The sequence below is a fragment of the Salvelinus alpinus genome, chromosome 23 (genome assembly GCF_045679555.1).
Source record: "Salvelinus alpinus chromosome 23, SLU_Salpinus.1, whole genome shotgun sequence".
In the NCBI taxonomy this organism is placed as follows: domain Eukaryota; kingdom Metazoa; phylum Chordata; class Actinopteri; order Salmoniformes; family Salmonidae; genus Salvelinus; species Salvelinus alpinus.
Window position 1 is genome coordinate 19533991 of NC_092108.1, and position 17500 is coordinate 19551490.

Below are 17500 nucleotides of genomic sequence, written 5' to 3' on the forward strand. Positions count from 1 at the left end.
TGTAAACACAGCCTTAGTTCCTCTAATCACCATCACTGTCAGTGACCGTTAGGTTCAGGAAATAACACAAATGGGCACAGGCTGCTAAAGGTAGATGTTCCAGAGTCTGACTGAGCCAAGCAGCAATTGACAGTCTGTGTGTAGGCTAGATCAACACTCCACTATACAGGAAGGACAGTACGGTCATTGAAGTTCAGCACAAGTGAAACCCAGGTGTAAAGGAGGTAAGTAATCTCCTGTTTTTTCTACCAAATTTAATTGGAACCAAATATGATGTGATTAGTTAAAAGACCAATTACTGGAGGGAAAAAAGTCAGAATTGGGCTGCCTTTGTAAACACAGCCAATTCATTGACTGAACCAGGTGACAGAATTTTGGGGATGTCAAAGAACTCAGGCTGTTGTGGATGACATATAGTATGTGCCAGGTTGGACAAAATGTTTTAGTAAGATACAGTACCAGTCAAAAGTTTGGACACAGCTACTCATTCCAGGGTTTTTATTTTTACTATTTTCTACATTTTAGAATAATAGTGAAGACATCAAAACTATGAAATACGCATATGAAATCATGTTGAAACCAAAAAAAAGTTAAACAAATCAAAATATATTTTATATTTGAGATGCTTCAAAGTAGCAACCCTTGGCCTTGACAGCTTTGCACACTCTTGGCATTCTCTCAACCAGGTTCATGAGGTAGTCACCTGGAATGCATTTCAATTAACAGGTGTGCCTTGTTAATTTGTGGAATTTCTTTCCTTAATGCGTTTGAGCCAATCAGTGTTGTGACAAGATAGGGGTGGTATACAGAAGATAGCCCTATTTGGTAAAAAACCAAGACCATATTATGGCAAGAACAGCTCAAATAAGCAAAAATAAATGAAAGTCCATCATTACTTTAAGACATTACGGTCAGTCAATGCGGAAAATTTCAAGAACTTTGAAAGTTTCTTCAAGTGCAGTCGCAAAAACCAAGCTCTATGATGAAACTGGCTTTTATGAGGACCGCCACAGGAAAGGAAGGCCCAGAGTAACCTCTTCTGCAGAGTGAACTGGTAAGTTCATTACCAGTCTCAGAAATCGGGAATTAACCGCACCTCAGATTGCACCTCACAGAGTTCAAGTAACAAACACATCTCAACATCAACATTTCAGAGGAGACTGTGAATCAGGCCTTCATGGTTGAATTGCTGAAGAAACCACTACTAAAGGATACCAATAATAAGAAGAGACTTGCTTGGGCCAAGACACATGAGCAATGGACATTAGACTGGTGGAAATCTGTCCTTTGGTCTGATGAGTCCAAATGTGAGATTTTTGGTTCCAACCGCCATGTCTTTGTCAGACGCAGAGTAGGTAAACGGATGATCTCCGCATGTGTGGTTCTGTCACGGCCGTTTAAAGGAGTGGACCAAGGCGCAGCGTTTTGTGCGTACATACTTGTTTATTTAACGATGTCGCCAACTAAACACGTGACGCCAACGTAGTGCTCACAGGCAACTAAACATGGACAACTACCCACAAAACCAACATGGAAAATGGCAACCTAAATAGGCTCCCCAATCAGAGACAACGATAAACAGCTGTTTCTGATTGGCAACCCATTCAGGCCACCATAAACCTACATACCCCTAGACAATACAAAATCCCCATAGATAACCAAAAAAGCCTAGACAAGACAAAAACCCCTAGACAATACAAAAACTAAACAAACCACCCTTGTCACACCCTGACCTAAACAAATAATAAAGAAAGGAAATATAACTAAAGTCAGGGCGTGACAGGTTCCCACCGTGAAGCATGGAGGAGATGGTGTGGGGGTGCTTTGCTGGTGACACTATCAGTGATTTATTTAGAATTCAAGGTACACTTAAACAGCATGGCTATCACAGCATTCTGCAGTGATACGCCATCCCATCTGGTTTGCGTTTAGTGGGACTATCATTTGTTTTTGGAGAGTGATGGAGTGCTGCATCAGATGACCTGGCCTCCATAAACTCCTGACCGCAACCAAATTGAGATGAGTTGGACCGCAGAGCGAAGGAAAAGCAGCCAACAAGTGCTCAGCGTATGTGGGAACTCCTTCAAGACTGCTGGAAAAGCATTCCTCATGAAGCTGGATGAGAGAATGCCAAGAGTGTGCAAAGCTGTCATCAAGGCAAAGGGTGGCTACTTTGAAGAGTCTAAAATATATTTTGATTTGTTTAACACTTTTTTTGGTTACTACATGATTCCATATGTGTTATTTCATAGTTTTGATGTCTTCACTATTATTCTACAATGTAGAAAATAGTAAAAATTAAGAAAAACCTTTCAATGAGTAGGTGTGTCCAAACTTTGACTGGTACTGTATATCTGATGATGAATTGGACAACACAAACATTTGATCTAATTTTGTATAACTGATACAGTAAAAGTGATTGCTTTTTGGGCTTAGCTTTCCAGTTGTCATTTTGATGTGTTCACCGCTGAACTCTGTCACAGTGGTTTGACCTTCTTCTTATTACTGCTACTAAGAACTGCATTCCCACACATAGACAAAACCACATGTGTCAGTGAGTACACTAATACAAAAAATAATCTGGTAAGTGTGTTGAATTGGTCATAAATGCAAGGATGTTATTGTTGCATGATTGTTCCGATACATGGCTGTTATATTTCTTCTACTATATATGGTTTACTCAACCCAGGTTTCTCCTTATGTGGGAACCCCCCCAATGATGCAATATGCCTGCAACACATTTTTACTTTCAAAATTAAGTTTTGCACGTCTATTTTCTTACTGACCTTTTGATATCAACGTCCTCTGTACTCTCCTTTCAACATCAGTCTCTTCTAACCACTCCTCCTTTTCAGACTACACTCTGCCAGAATGACAGATGCTCAGAACTACTCCATGCCCACAGAGTCTCAGGATGCCCTGAACTCTAACCTGCCACCCCCTTACCCCCATGGGGAAACTCAAGTGGACCACATGCCACCATACATACCACCCCCCTACTCTGCAGCTCCAGCCATGTATCCTCCATCCCCCAACCCCCCAGTCCTGTACCCACCACAGGCAAGGGTAGACATGGGAACTCTCCCCCCTGGAGAGTGTAACCCTTTGGGAGAGCCAGGTATGTATCTGTCCTGCTATAGCAAGGAAAGAGGGAATCGGTCATGCGGATGGATTATTCATGTCTTTCCTCATATTACTGCCAATTACTATAACATTGAAAATTTCTGATTGAATAATTAATGTCCGCTAAAGTCACTTGTGTTACATAACCACTGAAAAGTCTGCAAAGTCTGGTCACTACAGTATTCCAGTGTTGTGTCCAATAATAACATGGGACTGTTGTTCTGTCACTCACAAAGGATCTTCTTCACCAGAGGCAGACGCCGCCTTATTGGTGTCATCTTTTGATGACAAGACCATAAGGAAGGCGTTTATCAGAAAGGTCTGTACTGATGTGTCTCAGAGATTTGGGGCTTTATTCAATCTGTATCGCCGAAGTTTAGCGCTATAGCATGCTTGAAATGTAAAGGTAATTTCCAATTTAGTCGACATATGCAGTGTTTAACACGAATGCAGTCTGCTACCGTGGGAACATTGTCTTTAAATGTAAATCGGGCTACAATGGGGAACTTCAGCACTACGGATTGAATAGAGCCCTTAGTCTTTGACCCCCAATTTTCATGGTGACCTCCCCAGTATACCTGGCAAGCAAAGTGGCTAATGGTAACCCTGTCTTTCTACCTGTGCAGGTGTTCAGTGTCGTGACCCTGCAGTTGCTGGTGACCTTCAGCATCGTGTGTGTGTTCACCTTCTCCAGTGTGGTGAGGGCGGCGGTGCAGAGCAACATCTGGATCTACCTCAGCTCATACATCCTGTTTGCTGTGGTTGCCATCTCCCTTAGCTACTCCAATTCCTTCAGCAGAAGCCATCCCTGGAACCTGGTGGGACTAGTAGGTCACACACACACACACACACACACACACACACACACACACACACACACACACACACACACACACACACACACACACACACACACACACACACACACACACACACACACACACACACACACACACACACACACACACACACACACACACACACACACACACAACCCCTTTCACAGCTAGGTAGAGCAGCGACTGACATACTGGCTAATGCAGTCAATGAGTTAATACTGAAGTGTGGGTTAGATTGAATTGAGCTCAAGGTTCATCTGTTGACTAATATACTGTATATAAACTACGCAATTGTTCTTTAGATGTTCACAAACATTATTGAAAAAGTGAACTTACCTGTGATGGTTATAAATGCTTCTTCCTGTATTCACAGTTCCCTGTTAGTTAATGCCAAGCCATTCTCCTAGAACCTAGTTGCATGACTAATGAGAACAACTGTCTTTGATCTTGCCTTAATTCCATCACCACTTAAACACATAGACAATGATACAGTGTGATTTGTGGTTGGGTGAGTGTTATTCTAACTGTGTAACGTACTACCTTTAGTCAGTGGTCACTCTCACCCTATCCTACTTGGTCGGCACTGTGGCCTCATTTCATGACACCACTGCTGTAGTCATCGCCATGGGAGCAACAGTGGCAATCTCCTTCACCATCATCATCTTCTCAGCCCAGGTCAGACTCATTCTTTTCAAATAACAAAAAACATGATATTATGCTTAATTGGACCACTACTGTAGTACCTACCACGTGTGTTTAATGTGGTCAGGCTGATCAGTGACCAAGCCTATCTAGCCTTACTCACTCTCCTTTCTTTGGTCTGCAGACTCGAGTGGACTTCACAATTTGTAATGGCATCCTGCTGGTGCTGGCAGTGGACCTTCTCATGTTCAGTTTCTTCTGCTGTTTCTTCTACTCCAATGTGCTGCAGATAGTCTACGGATCTCTGGGAGCCCTGCTCTTCTCACTGGTACAGAACTCACTCAATGTTACTTCTCCTTTTAGGCCATTTCTGTTTATCCAGCCTTATAGCCCGAATGAATACCTCCATCCATTGCACCCTAAACCCTTTATTTCCTCCATCACCTCTTCCCTTTCTGTGTCTCTCCCTCAGTTCTTGGCGATTGACTGTCAGTTGGTGATAGGCAGGCAGAAGTACGCTCTAGATCCAGAAGAGTATGTGTTTGCTGCCCTGATCCTGTACCTGGACATCATTAACATCTTCCTCTATCTGCTCATCATAATGGGAGGCTCCAGCAAATAGTCAACACCTGGCAGAAACCTACAATGACACACATATGTAGCTATAGTCCGTAGCACTCCAAACTAGAGCTGGGCAAAAATCCATATTGTGATAAATTGCATGAAATGATGCGATAACGATAAATAGAACGATACGTTTATAACAATGTGCACCAGCCTTTTTTTGTATCCTTTAAAACTACTACTACTAGTTTGATGGTTGTAGCCATCAATCGTCCCATTAACAATCATCCATATTATCAAACTTATTTAATTTCAAACATCACATTTCTTGAGCCTTTGGGCCCAGGCTTGTAGGGGGCCCTTGAGCCACAAAAAAAAGGAAATACATACAGTATATATAGGTAAAATATATATATTTTTTACTGCAACCATCAACCACAGGAGGACTCAGGAGCCCGCTCTCAATGAATATAGACATCCTTCTGCCACTCTGCTAATCATCAGATGGGGGAAGAGAGGAGGTAGGGGGCCCACATGTGTATAACACTTTAGTTGCCCCGCTACTCATTTTGCTGCGGGGCGGAGAGTCATTTTTGCAGTTTTAAAGCTAATTACCTGCAATTCTACACATTTTGCCATGACTTATGCCATGTTAATGATATCTCAGTGAGAGTGAATAACAAAATCAAAGGAGGCCCCCAGGAGGTCAGGGCCCCTGGGCATGTGCCCTGCATGCACAGTCAGTATTCAGCCATGATTATTACAAGTTTAGATAGTCTAGCCAGCTAACCTGTCTAAAAAGTGTTAGCTGACATGGCTTATTGAATGACTGTCAGTAAACAGGTTTCCATCCAATATTTTTATGCGAGTAAAATACATGTCGGATAAAACATTTTATGACAGGCCTGATGGAAACAGCAAATTTGTTGGTAAACTTTCCAAATATTGACAAAACTAAATACGCTAGACAAGGTGGGATCTTTTTGTGTCGGTAAAATTAATAATGCGCGAAATGGCAGTGGAAACTCTTTTAAGCACAAATATTGATATAATAACCATCATATCGATGTATACTTGAAGTCATGCGATGACATGTTGTGTTATTCTCCCACTACGACTTGGGAAAGCATGCAGTTTATTAGGCTACAGGTGAAATAAGTTATGATGAACTTTACAGGGTGGTGAAAGTTCAAGGTGGTGAGCTTTATGCTCCTTTCCAATAAATACAATGGTTCTTATTCTGGTGACATGATGACCGATGCTTAGCTGCCATTTGACAAATAAAATAATCTTGCTCTTTAGTACATATTAATAACATCATGTAGGCTACATACGCATTGTATATACAGTGCATTCGGAAAGTATTCAAACCCCTTCGCTTTTTCAACATTGTTAAGTTACAGCCTTATTCTAAAATGTATATATTTAATGTTTTCCCTCATCAATCTACACACAATACCCCATAATGACAAAGAGAAAACAGTATTTTGTTTGTGCAAATTTATAAAAAACAGAAACCTTATTTATGTAAGTATTCAGACCCTTTGGTATGAGACTTGAAATTGAGTTTAGGTGCATCCTGTTTCCATTGATCATCCTTGAGATGTTTATACAACTTGGGAGTCCACCTGTGGTAAATTCAATTGATTGGACATGATTTGGAAAGGCACACACCTCTCCATATAAGGTCCCACAGTTGAAAGTGCATGTCCGTGCAAAAACCAAGCCATGAGGTGGAAGGAATTGTTGGTAGAGCTCCGAGACAGGATTGTGTCGAGGCACAGATCTGGGGAAGAGTACCAAAACGTGTCTGCAGCATTGAAGGTCCCCAAGAACACAGTGGCCTCCATCATTCTTAAATGGAAGAAGTTTAGAACCAAACTGAGCAATTGGGGGAGAAGGGCCTTGGTCAGGGAGGTGACCAAGAACCTGATGGTCACTCTGACAGAGCTTTAGAGTTCCTCTGTGGAGATGGGAGAACCTTCCAGAAGGACAGCCATCTGTGCAGCACTCCACCAATCAGGCCTTTATGGTAGAGTGGCCAGACGGAAGCCACTCCTCAGTAAAAGGCACGACAGCCCGCTTTGAGTTTTCCTAAAGGCACCTAAAGATTCTCTGGTCTGATGAAACCAAGATTGAACTCTTTGGCCTGAATGCCAAGCTTCACGTCTGGAGGAAACCTGAAACCATCCCTGCAATGAAGCCTGGTGGTGGCAGCATCATGCTTTGGGGATGCTTTTCAGTGGTAGGGACTGGGAGACTAGTCAGGATCGAATGAAAGATGAACGGAGCAAAGTACAGAGATATCCTTGATGAAAACCTGCTCCAGAACACCCAGGACCTCAGACTGGGGCGACGGTTCACCTTCCAACAGGACAACGACACTAAGCACACAGCCAAGACAACGCAGGAGTGGCTTCGGGACAAGTCTCTGAATGTCCTTGAGTGGCCCAGCCAGAACCCCGGACTTGAACCCGATCAAACATCTCTGGAGAGACCTGAAAATAGCTGTGCAGCGACGCTTCCTACCCAACCAGACAGAGCTTGAGAGGATCTGCAGAAAAGAATGTGAGTCACTCCCCAAATATAGGTGTGCCAAGCTTGTAGCGTCATACCCAGGAAGACTTGAGGCTATAATCACTGTCAAAGGCTCTTCAACAAAGTACTGAGTAAAGGGTATGAATACTTATGTAAATGTGATATCAGTTTCTAAAAACCTATTTTTGCTTTGTCATTATGGGGTATTGTGTGTAGATTGAGATTTGTATTTAATTTAATTAATTTTAAAATAAGGCTGTAACATAACAAAATGTGGAAAAAATCAAGGGGTCTGAATACTTTATAAAGGCAGTGTATACCTTGTATAAACAGTGCATCATACAACATCCCTACACCACCACATATCCACAACACAAAATGTTCAATACCACCATACAACAATATCACAATGTGTGCATATGCATGTGTCTGTACCTTTGTGTGTGTCTCTTCACAGTCCCCGTTGTTCCATAAGGTGTATTTTTTACCTGCTTTTTAAATCTGATTATATTGCTTGCATCAGTTACCTGATGTGGAGTAGAGTTCCATGTAGTCATGGCTCTATGTAGTACTGTGCGCCTCCCATAGTCTGTTCTGGACTTGGGGACTGTGAAGAGACCTCTGGTGGCATGTCTTGTGGGGTATGCATGGGTGTCCGAGCTGTGTGCTAGTATTTTAAACAGACAGCTCGGTACATTCAGCTTATCAACACCTCTTACCAAAACAAGTAATGATGAAGTCAATCTCCACTTTTAGCCATGAGAGATTGACATGCATGTCATTAATGTTAGCTCTCCGTGTACTTTTAAGGGCTAGCCGTGCTGCCCTGTTCTGAGACAACTGCAATTTTCCCAAGTCCCTCTTTGTGGCACCTGACCACACGAGTGAACAGTCGTCCAGGTGCGACAAAACCAGGGCCTGTAGGACCTGCCTTGTTGATAGTGTTGTTAAGAAGGCAGAGCAGCACTTTATTATGAACGGACTTCTCCCCATCTTAGCTACTGTTGTATCAAAATGTTTTGACCATGATAGTTTACAATCCAGGATTACTCCAATGTTATTAGCCTACCTCCTCTTTCTCTCTCTATTGTTGCTTCATTCCTTCCGTGCTTTCAACAGTTCAATTAAATCTGTTTCGTTGTCCTTATTTTTATCATTCTAATGACATCCTTGAATAACATAGGACTAGAATTAGATGCAGAAGGCTTTCACTTCTCCTTACGAAGATTGAATGTTTATGGTTCTGAATAAATAACTGCTATAGACTACCACCATTGCGTGTTCGCGCTTCTTTCAAACTACCCATGAGTTCTATTGGCTGCTGTATTTAACATTCAGCAAAAAATAACTTGGGTCCAGCAAGCTATTCTAGTCTAGATTTTTCTGCGTGGGGCTCTAAGAGCTAAGTAGAATTTTTTAAGGAGGCCAGCGGAACACAGGTGCTTGTGTATTGAGCAAGAGACAGAGGCTATAAGTTAGAAGCTTATTATGCATAACCCATCATTAATTAGCTAAATAAAAGGCTAATATTGCATTGAATGTATTGCCTGAAAGAGGTAGGCTAGGACATCTATATATAGGACTATATATAAATCTAGAACAGGATTATCATATTTGGATGCAATTTGAATGGAGTTGATCGAGAGAGAGCGAGAAAGACTGTGAGAGTGCTCACTCGTGCACTGATTTAAAGCAATGATATTCGAGTGATAGGCTGTTTTAAAACTCTGCAGCTGCAATAAAATAAACTCTTTACAATTAAAAAACAAGGTGACCCCCAAAAGCCAGATGGAGATGGATAAATTAGACACGCATTCGGTCTTTATATTACTGTATCATAGGCTATGCTCCAGCAAATGTAGGCCTACCTGTCACAAGAACAAAAGTTACCATGATGAGATGATACTGTAGGTCTACATGCATTGTGAACTGCGCTCCATACTGAGATGGGCTGTCTGTCCCCACCCTGAGCGTTGATTCATCATGCAGAGGATGTAGAGCCGTGGTGGGTCGTCAGGGCCAGCAAGGCCTTCTCTGCTGGCCTAAACATCATCAGAATATAATTTTTTTTTTTTTTATATATTTCCCCACAAATATGTATTAAATTATTCCCCAGAGTAAGAGTTATACTCTTCATTTCATAGCTTTCCTCTTGGTTGCACTGCTTCCAGCCCCAGGTTGAGATTTGGAGGGCTGGTCTTTATGTTAGATCTTTTATCCAATCATATTCAGCCATCATGTGTTGCCAGGGGTCTAAAATCTGCCCTCAGGCCTTCAGAATCAACAGTGCGGGCGCTTGTAGCTTAAAGTGAATGGAAATGAAAATTTAGTGTCAACCAATCAGCTTTAGAGTTGGCTATTGTACGCCTGCTGGCTGGCTCCAGTGTTACACAGGAGCCAGCTAGCAGGCGTAGTGCGTGCACGTCTTTTGATTGGATTACCAATATTGAGAGGCAGGTCCTATGGGCAGGTCTATGCAGAACCTCAGAACTAGGAAACTGAATTTGATAAACGAATTAATTTGCGTACTACTAAGCTGTTTTTTCAACCCACAATGGCGGAAGGAGGAGAAGATATCGATTTGGTCGGGGATATAATTATAACGCCATTCTCAAGACAAACTTTTCAAGAAAAGTTAGACATTGTAAGGAGAGGTCGCCCGACGCCGACGCTACAAAGCCTGTCACAGGCGGGAAAGGGGTTCGTTCGCCACTTTCAAAGTTCCAACTACGAGCGCTATCAATGGCTCACAGGCTCCGAGAAGCACTGCAAACTACTGCTGGGAATGCCTATTATTTGCAAGTGATCGATTTGGTGTTTGGAGCTACACTGGCTTTGCAAACTTGAGTTGTCTAACCAAGGCAGCAACAAGACACCAAAGTACGGCTGGGCACTTACAAGCAATGGTGCTTTTGAAAACTTTTAGGGACACCCGAGTGGATCTACAGCTCAACGAACAAGCGCGCAGGGCAACGGAGCTGCACAATGAAAAGGTGAAGAAAAATAAATATTGAAAAGACTCATTGATTGTGTCATGTTTTTGGGTAAACACTGTTTACCCAAAAATTTAAATTTTTGTCAATTTCAAGGTGACGCAACGCCTGGTTATACTGCGTTTCTGTCTAAATGTATAGTGTCTAGAGCCATGGCATCATAATGATGGTAATAAGAGGTGGATTAATTCGAGTGGGACTGTGTAGGACCTCACTGAAGGCCCAGGCCCCAGGCCCACGGCACGCCACTGATGTAGAGAAACCATATTTAGACATCACATATAATTTACCAGTTCCATTTCACGCCATGCTGTTCATATAAATCATTTATTATAATTTACCGGTTTCTCGCAGTTATTTATCCCGGGAAAAGGGAGTGGTTTTGTGCGGTAAATCACGGTAACCGGGTTCCCGCCATTCAAACCTATCGCCAATCAGTAAATGAAACGTCTGAGTTCCATTGTCTCCTTTACCGCAGTGCTTTCAGAAAGTATTCATACCCCTTGACCTATTTCACATTTTGTTGTGTTGCAGACTGAATTCAAAATGGATTACATCATTTTTCCCCTCAGGAATTTACTATGCTATAATGACAAAGTGAAAACATGTTAAACATTTTTGCAAATTTATTGAAAATGAAATACAGAAATATCACATTTAGATAAAAAAAATGTTTACCTTTATTTAACTAGGCAAGTTTAAGAACAAATTCTTATTTACAATGACGGCCTACACCGGCCAAACGCGGACGATGCTGGGTCAATTGTGTGGGACTCCCAATCACGGCCGGTTGTGATACAGCCTGGATTCAAACCAGGGTGTCTGTAGTAATGCCTCAAGATGCAGTGCCTTAGACCGCTGCGCCACTCGGGAGCCCAAATAATTATTCACACCCAAGTCAATACTTTTTAGAAGTCTTTCTGGGTAAGTCTCTCAGAGCTTTTCATACCTGGATTGTGGAACATTTGCCGATTATTATTTTCAAAATTCTTCAAGGTCTTTCAAATTGGTTGTTGATCATTGCTATGTTCAATCCCACACTGGGTGTGCCAAAAAGTAATAGTTCACTATAAAAACAAAATGTCTACAACACCAACCTCTCTCAAACATTGTGGTGGTGTCGGGGGACATACAGGGGATATCCCAATTTTTTTTTTTCAACCTCTCCAAAGTGCCTGAACATTTAGCCTTTCCAATTTATTGGTCCCACATGTAAATTAACTTTTTACAAAAACAATATAAAAGCAACAGATATACATAATATACATAACAAATATATAAAAATGTCTTATCAAACACAAACTTGGTTACACACGTGTCCTTCGCAAAAATAGAAATAAACTGAACTATTTACAAATGGCATTCGTGTTCGTTTTACACCCCAGGTGTAGATGATTATATTTCACTTTCACCGTAGCTTGTGCATGTCGTGATAGTCTTTGAAGCAGTCCCTGTCTGCTAGGAAACAAAAAGCAAACTGGCATTTCGGACAGAAGATCTGGCATTTCATCCTTTTTCCCCCGTGTTATGTGCAATGCTTGCAGTTCTTCCTTTTGGCATGTGTGTTGGATAGTGGCGCTCACCTTGAGTGGGGGGGGTCTTGTGATGGTTGTGAGGTTGCTTTGGGCCCCCAATTCAGCCATTTCCAACACCAGCCACTCTAGGAAGGCCAACTGGGAAGGGTTTGACCTTTTGCTTTGGCCATCTGCTTGTGGAGAATGAAAGCATTTACTGTAGCAATGTCCACACAGTTGAAGTCGGAAGTTTACCTACACCTTAGCCAAATACATTTAAACTCTGTTTTTCACAATCCCTGACATTTAATCCTAGTAAAGATTCCCTGTTTTAGGTCAGTTAGGATCACCACTTTATTTTAAGAATGTGAAATGTCAGAATAATAGAATAATAGTATTTCAGCTTTTATTTTTTTCATCACATTCCCAGTGGGTCAGAAGTTTACATACACTCAATTAGTATTCGGTAGCATTGCCTTTAAATTGTTTAACTTGGGTCAAATGTTATGGGTAGCCTTCCACAAGCTTCCCACAATAAGTTGGGTGAATTTTGGCCCATTCCTCCTGACAGAGCTGGTGTAACTAGGTCGGGTTTGTAGGCCTCCTTGCTCGCACACACCTTTTCAGTTCTGCCAACAAAATGTCTATAGGATTGAGGGCAGGGCTTTGTGATGGCCACTCCAATACCTTGACTTTGCTGTTCATAAGCCATTTTGCCACAACTTTGGAAGTATACTTGGGGTCATTGTCCATTTGGAAGACCCATTTGTGACCATGCTTTAACTTCCTGACTGATGTCTTGAGATGTTGCTTCAATATATCCACATAATTTTCTTTCCTCATGATGCCATCTATTTTGTGAAGTGCACCAGTCCCTCCTGCAGCAAAGCACTCCCACAACATGATGCTGCCACCCCCGTGCTTCACGGTTGGGATGGTGTTCTTTGGCTTGCAAGCGTCCCCCTTTTTCCTCCAAACATAATGATAGTCATTATGGCCAAACAGTTCTATTTTTGTTTCATCAGACCAGAGGACATTTCTCCAAAAAGTACGATCTTTGTCCCCATGTGCAGTTGCAAACCGTAGTCTGTCTTTTTTATGGTGGTTTTGGAGCAGTGGCTTCTTCCTTGCTGAGTGGCCTTTCAGGTTATGTCAATATAGGACTTGTTTTACTGTGGATATAGATACTTTTGTACTAATTTCCTCCAGCATCCTCACAAGGTCCTTTGCTGTCGTTCTGGGATTGACTTGCACTTTTCGCACCAAAGTACGTTCATATCTAGGAGACAGAACGCGTCTCCTTCCTGAGCGGTATGACAGCTGCGTGGTCCCATGGTGTTTATACTTGCGTACTATTGTTTGTACAGATGAACGTGGTACCTTCAGGCGTTTGGAAATTGCTCCCAAGGATGAACCAGACTTGTGGAGGTCTACATTTTCTTCTGAGGTCTTGGCTGATTTCTTTTGATTTTCCCATGGTGTCAAGCAAAAAGGCACTGAGTGTGAAGGTAGGCCTTGAAATACATCCACAGGTACACCAATTGACTCCAAATGATGTCAATTAGCCTATCAGAAGCTTCTAAAGCCATGACATCATTTTCTGGAATTTTCCAAGCTGTTTAATGGCACAGTCAACTTAGTGTATGTAAACTTCTGACCCACTGGAATTGTGATACAGTGAATTATAACTGAAATAATCTGTCTGTAAACAATTGTTAGAAAAATTACTTGTGTCATGCACAAAGTAGATGTCCTAACGGACTTGCCAAAACTATAGTTTAACAAGAAATTTATGGAGTGGTTGAAAAAAAAGTTTTAATGACTCCAACCTAAGTGTATGTAAACTTTCGACTTCAACTGTAGGTCAACACCCCCCCATGATGGCATTGTAGTCCTTCACAGAATCGGGAATGGGGACATTCTTCCTTTTTCACCCTCCTTGAGACATGGTCGCTATTGAATTGCCTTATGCTGTGTGGTGAGCATGGTTACTTCCCTAGTGTCCTTCCGTTTCACAAAAAGCAGCTTGTTAGTCCTGATACAACATTTGGTCCCCCTCTCCGCTGTCTTTGTCATGTTGTTTACCTTGGTCCTGGGGAAACCGATTATGTTAGGACGAATGGTGCCACAAGCCCCTATTTTCTTTTCAAGCGGTCAATTTTTTTTTTTTTTTTTTATTTCACCTTTATTTAACCAGGTAGGCTAGTTGAGAACAAGTTCTCATTTACAACTGCGACCTGGCCAAGATAAAGCATAGCAGTGTGAACAGACAACAACACAGAGTTACACATGGAGTAAACAATAAACAAGTCAATAACACAGTAGGGAAAAAAATGAGTCTATATACATTGTGTGCAAAAGGCATGAGGAGGTAGGCAATAAATAGGCCATAGGAGCGAATAATTACAATTTAGCAGATTAACACTGGAGTGATAAAACATCAGATGATCATGTGCAAGTAGAGATACTGGTGTGCAAAAGAGCAGAAAAGTAAATAAATAAAAACAGTAAGGGGATGAGGTAGGTAAATTGGGTGGGCTGTTTACAGATGGACTATGTACAGCTGCAGCGATCGGTTAGCTGCTCAGATAGCAGATGTTTAAAGTTGGTGAGGGAAATAAAAGTCTCCAACTTCAGCAATTTTTGCAATTCGTTCCAGTCACAGGCAGCAGAGAACTGGAAGGAAAGGCGGCCAAATGAGGTGTTGGCTTTTGGGATGATCAATGAGATATACCTGCTGGAGCGCGTGCTACGGGTGGGTGTTGTTATCGTGACCAATGAACTGAGATAAGGCGGAGCTTTACCTAGCATGGACTTATAGATGACCTGGAGCCAGTGGGTCTGGCGACGAATATGTAGCGAGGGCCAGCCGACTACAGCATACAGGTCGCAGTGGTGGGTGGTATAAGGTGTTTTAGTAACAAAACGGATGGCACTATGATAAACTGCATCTAGTTTGCTGAGTAGAGTATTGGAAGCTATTTTGTAGATGACATCGCCGAAGTCGAGGATCGGTAGGATAGTCAGTTTAACTAGGGTAAGTTTGGCGGCGTGAGTGAAGGAGGCTTTGTTGCGAAATAGAAAGACGATTCTTGATTTGATTTTGGATTGGAGATGTTTAATATGAGTCTGGAAGGAGAGTTTACAGTCTAGCCAGACACCTAGGTATTTATAGATGTCCACATATTCTAGGTCGGAACCGTTCAGGGTGGTGATGCTAGTCGGGCGGGTGCAGGCAGCGAACAGTTGAAAAGCATGCATTTGGTTTTACTAGCGTTTAAGAGCAGTTGGAGGCCACGGAAGGAGTGTTGTATGGCATTGAAGCTCGTTTGGAGGTTAGATAGCACAGTGTCCAAGGAAGGGCCAGCAGTATACAGAATGGTGTCGTCTGCGTAGAGGTGGATCAGGGAATCGCCCGCAGCAAGAGCAACATCATTGATATATACAGAGAAAAGAGTCGGCCCGAGAATTGAACCCTGTGGTACCCCCATAGAGACTGCCAGAGGACCGGACAACATGCCCTCCGATTTGACACACTGAACTCTGTCTGCAAAGTAGTTGGTGAACCAGGCAAGGCAGTCATCAGAAAAACCGAGGCTACTGAGTCTAGCGATAAGAATATGGTGATTGACAGAGTCGAAAGCCTTGGCCAGGTCGATGAAGACGGCTGCACAGTACTGTCTTTTATCGATGGCGGTTATGATATCATTTAGTACCTTGAGCGTGGCTGAGGTGCACCCGTGACTGGCTCGGAAACCGGATTGCACAGCGGAGAAGGTACGGTGGGATTCGAGATGGTCAGTGATCTGTTTATTAACTTGGCTTTCGAAGACCTTAGATAGGCAGGGCAGGATGGATATAGGTCTGTAACAGTTTGGGTCCAGGGTGTCTCCCCCTTTGAAGAGGGGGATGACCGCGGCAGCTTTCCAATCCTTGGGGATCTCAGACGACATGAAAGAGAGGTTGAACAGGCTGGTAATAGGGGTTGCGACAATGGCGGCGGATAGTTTCAGAAATAGAGGGTCTAGATTGTCAAGCCCAGCTGATTTGTATGGGTCCAGGTTTCGCAGCTCTTTCAGCTACATCAGCTGAAAAGTGGATGTAGAACCATCAGACGGGGTGAAGACCTTGACCGGGGGCGCTTGCTGGGGAGGGGTGGCTCCCAAACGTCATCATCCAAATCCTCTGCGGTGAATAATATAAAGGGATATATTGTTGTAAGACACACATAATTACAGTTGACTAAATTTACAAAACGACATTACTGTAAAGTAAAAACACTAAGTCTGTAGTGTCTTGCATAGGTGTGAAACACACACAATAACACTTTGGAGACAAAGGCAGAGGTGAGAACCACAAGTAAACAATGGCCATGAGAGTTTAGTGGCCTCCCCAAAGTTACAAGGATGAAATTGAGGAATTATATTACATTGAAATGACTTGTTACATAAGTCTAGATAAACTAAATCCAAAGTTTTAAAAAAGCAGACAACTTATAAAAAGCGAAATACATAGTCAAATTAGTTATATAAAAGTCATGAAAATAATTTACTTACAGATCTAAAAGTGGATCCAATCCTTCTAGAAAGCTATCGTCGTTGGCCGAGTCGAAATCTCGTTGTCCAAATCGCTCCCCGATCCGAATCCGACCAGTATTTTATTCAAAAGCTTCTATGTCGGTATGCTTTTTCATAGCTGCCTCCTTTTTAACTCCCTGTTCAATATTCTTAGTTTTTACATCCCCCCCTCCACCCCGAGAAGCCATTTTTTATGCTAAAGTGATCTAATTAAAGCGATTCATCGGTTTACAATCTAATGTGGCGTACTCGGTGCATCTCGTCTCTGAGCCAGGTAGCAATAGCTCGCATTACGCATAAAATATTCTAGGCCTTGCTTTGTCCCACCCAGGCCAATTGCATATCCCTGGAAGCCCATCTCGTTGGCTACAAGACCGTCAAGGTGCGCAAACGTCATATTTTTGATGCGCAATTATCGTCACTCGGTGGACATTCGATGTTGCCATTTAGTCATACATCATCAGATAACATTGGCAATATGCTAGATTTGTTCCTACCAACCTAAGGATTCATTTGATACCACCCATGTATCTTTAGCGCAAACACAAAACAAAACAAACCTTGTAAGATGACAAGCATTTCGCTACTCGCATTAACATCTGCTACCCATGTGTATGTGACCAATAAAATTTGATTTGATGTTTACTGTTTGGTGAAAAATTGTGTAAAATAAACATTTTGACTCTTGGGGCTGGTGGTCAATAACGGTA

At 42.3% G+C, this 17500-nt stretch overlaps 1 protein-coding gene across 2 annotated transcripts; it reads left to right on the forward strand.

The window, feature by feature from the left end:
• The first annotated feature begins 63 nt into the window (after positions 1 to 63).
• LOC139550457 (protein lifeguard 1) lies at positions 64 to 5371 on the forward strand. Of its 2 annotated transcripts, none has more exons than XM_071361376.1 (7): positions 64 to 224; positions 2856 to 3118; positions 3360 to 3442; positions 3750 to 3950; positions 4509 to 4637; positions 4789 to 4932; positions 5077 to 5371. In XM_071361376.1, the coding sequence occupies exons 2-7, from the start codon at positions 2872 to 2874 to the stop codon at positions 5224 to 5226; spliced, it is 954 nt and encodes a 317-aa protein (XP_071217477.1). In that variant the 5' UTR covers positions 64 to 224; positions 2856 to 2871; the 3' UTR covers positions 5227 to 5371. The 2 variants fall into 2 exon arrangements, with proteins under 2 accessions (XP_071217477.1, XP_071217478.1); XM_071361377.1 differs by having other exon boundaries at positions 85 to 224; positions 3750 to 3941.
• The last annotated feature ends 12129 nt before the right edge of the window (positions 5372 to 17500 follow it).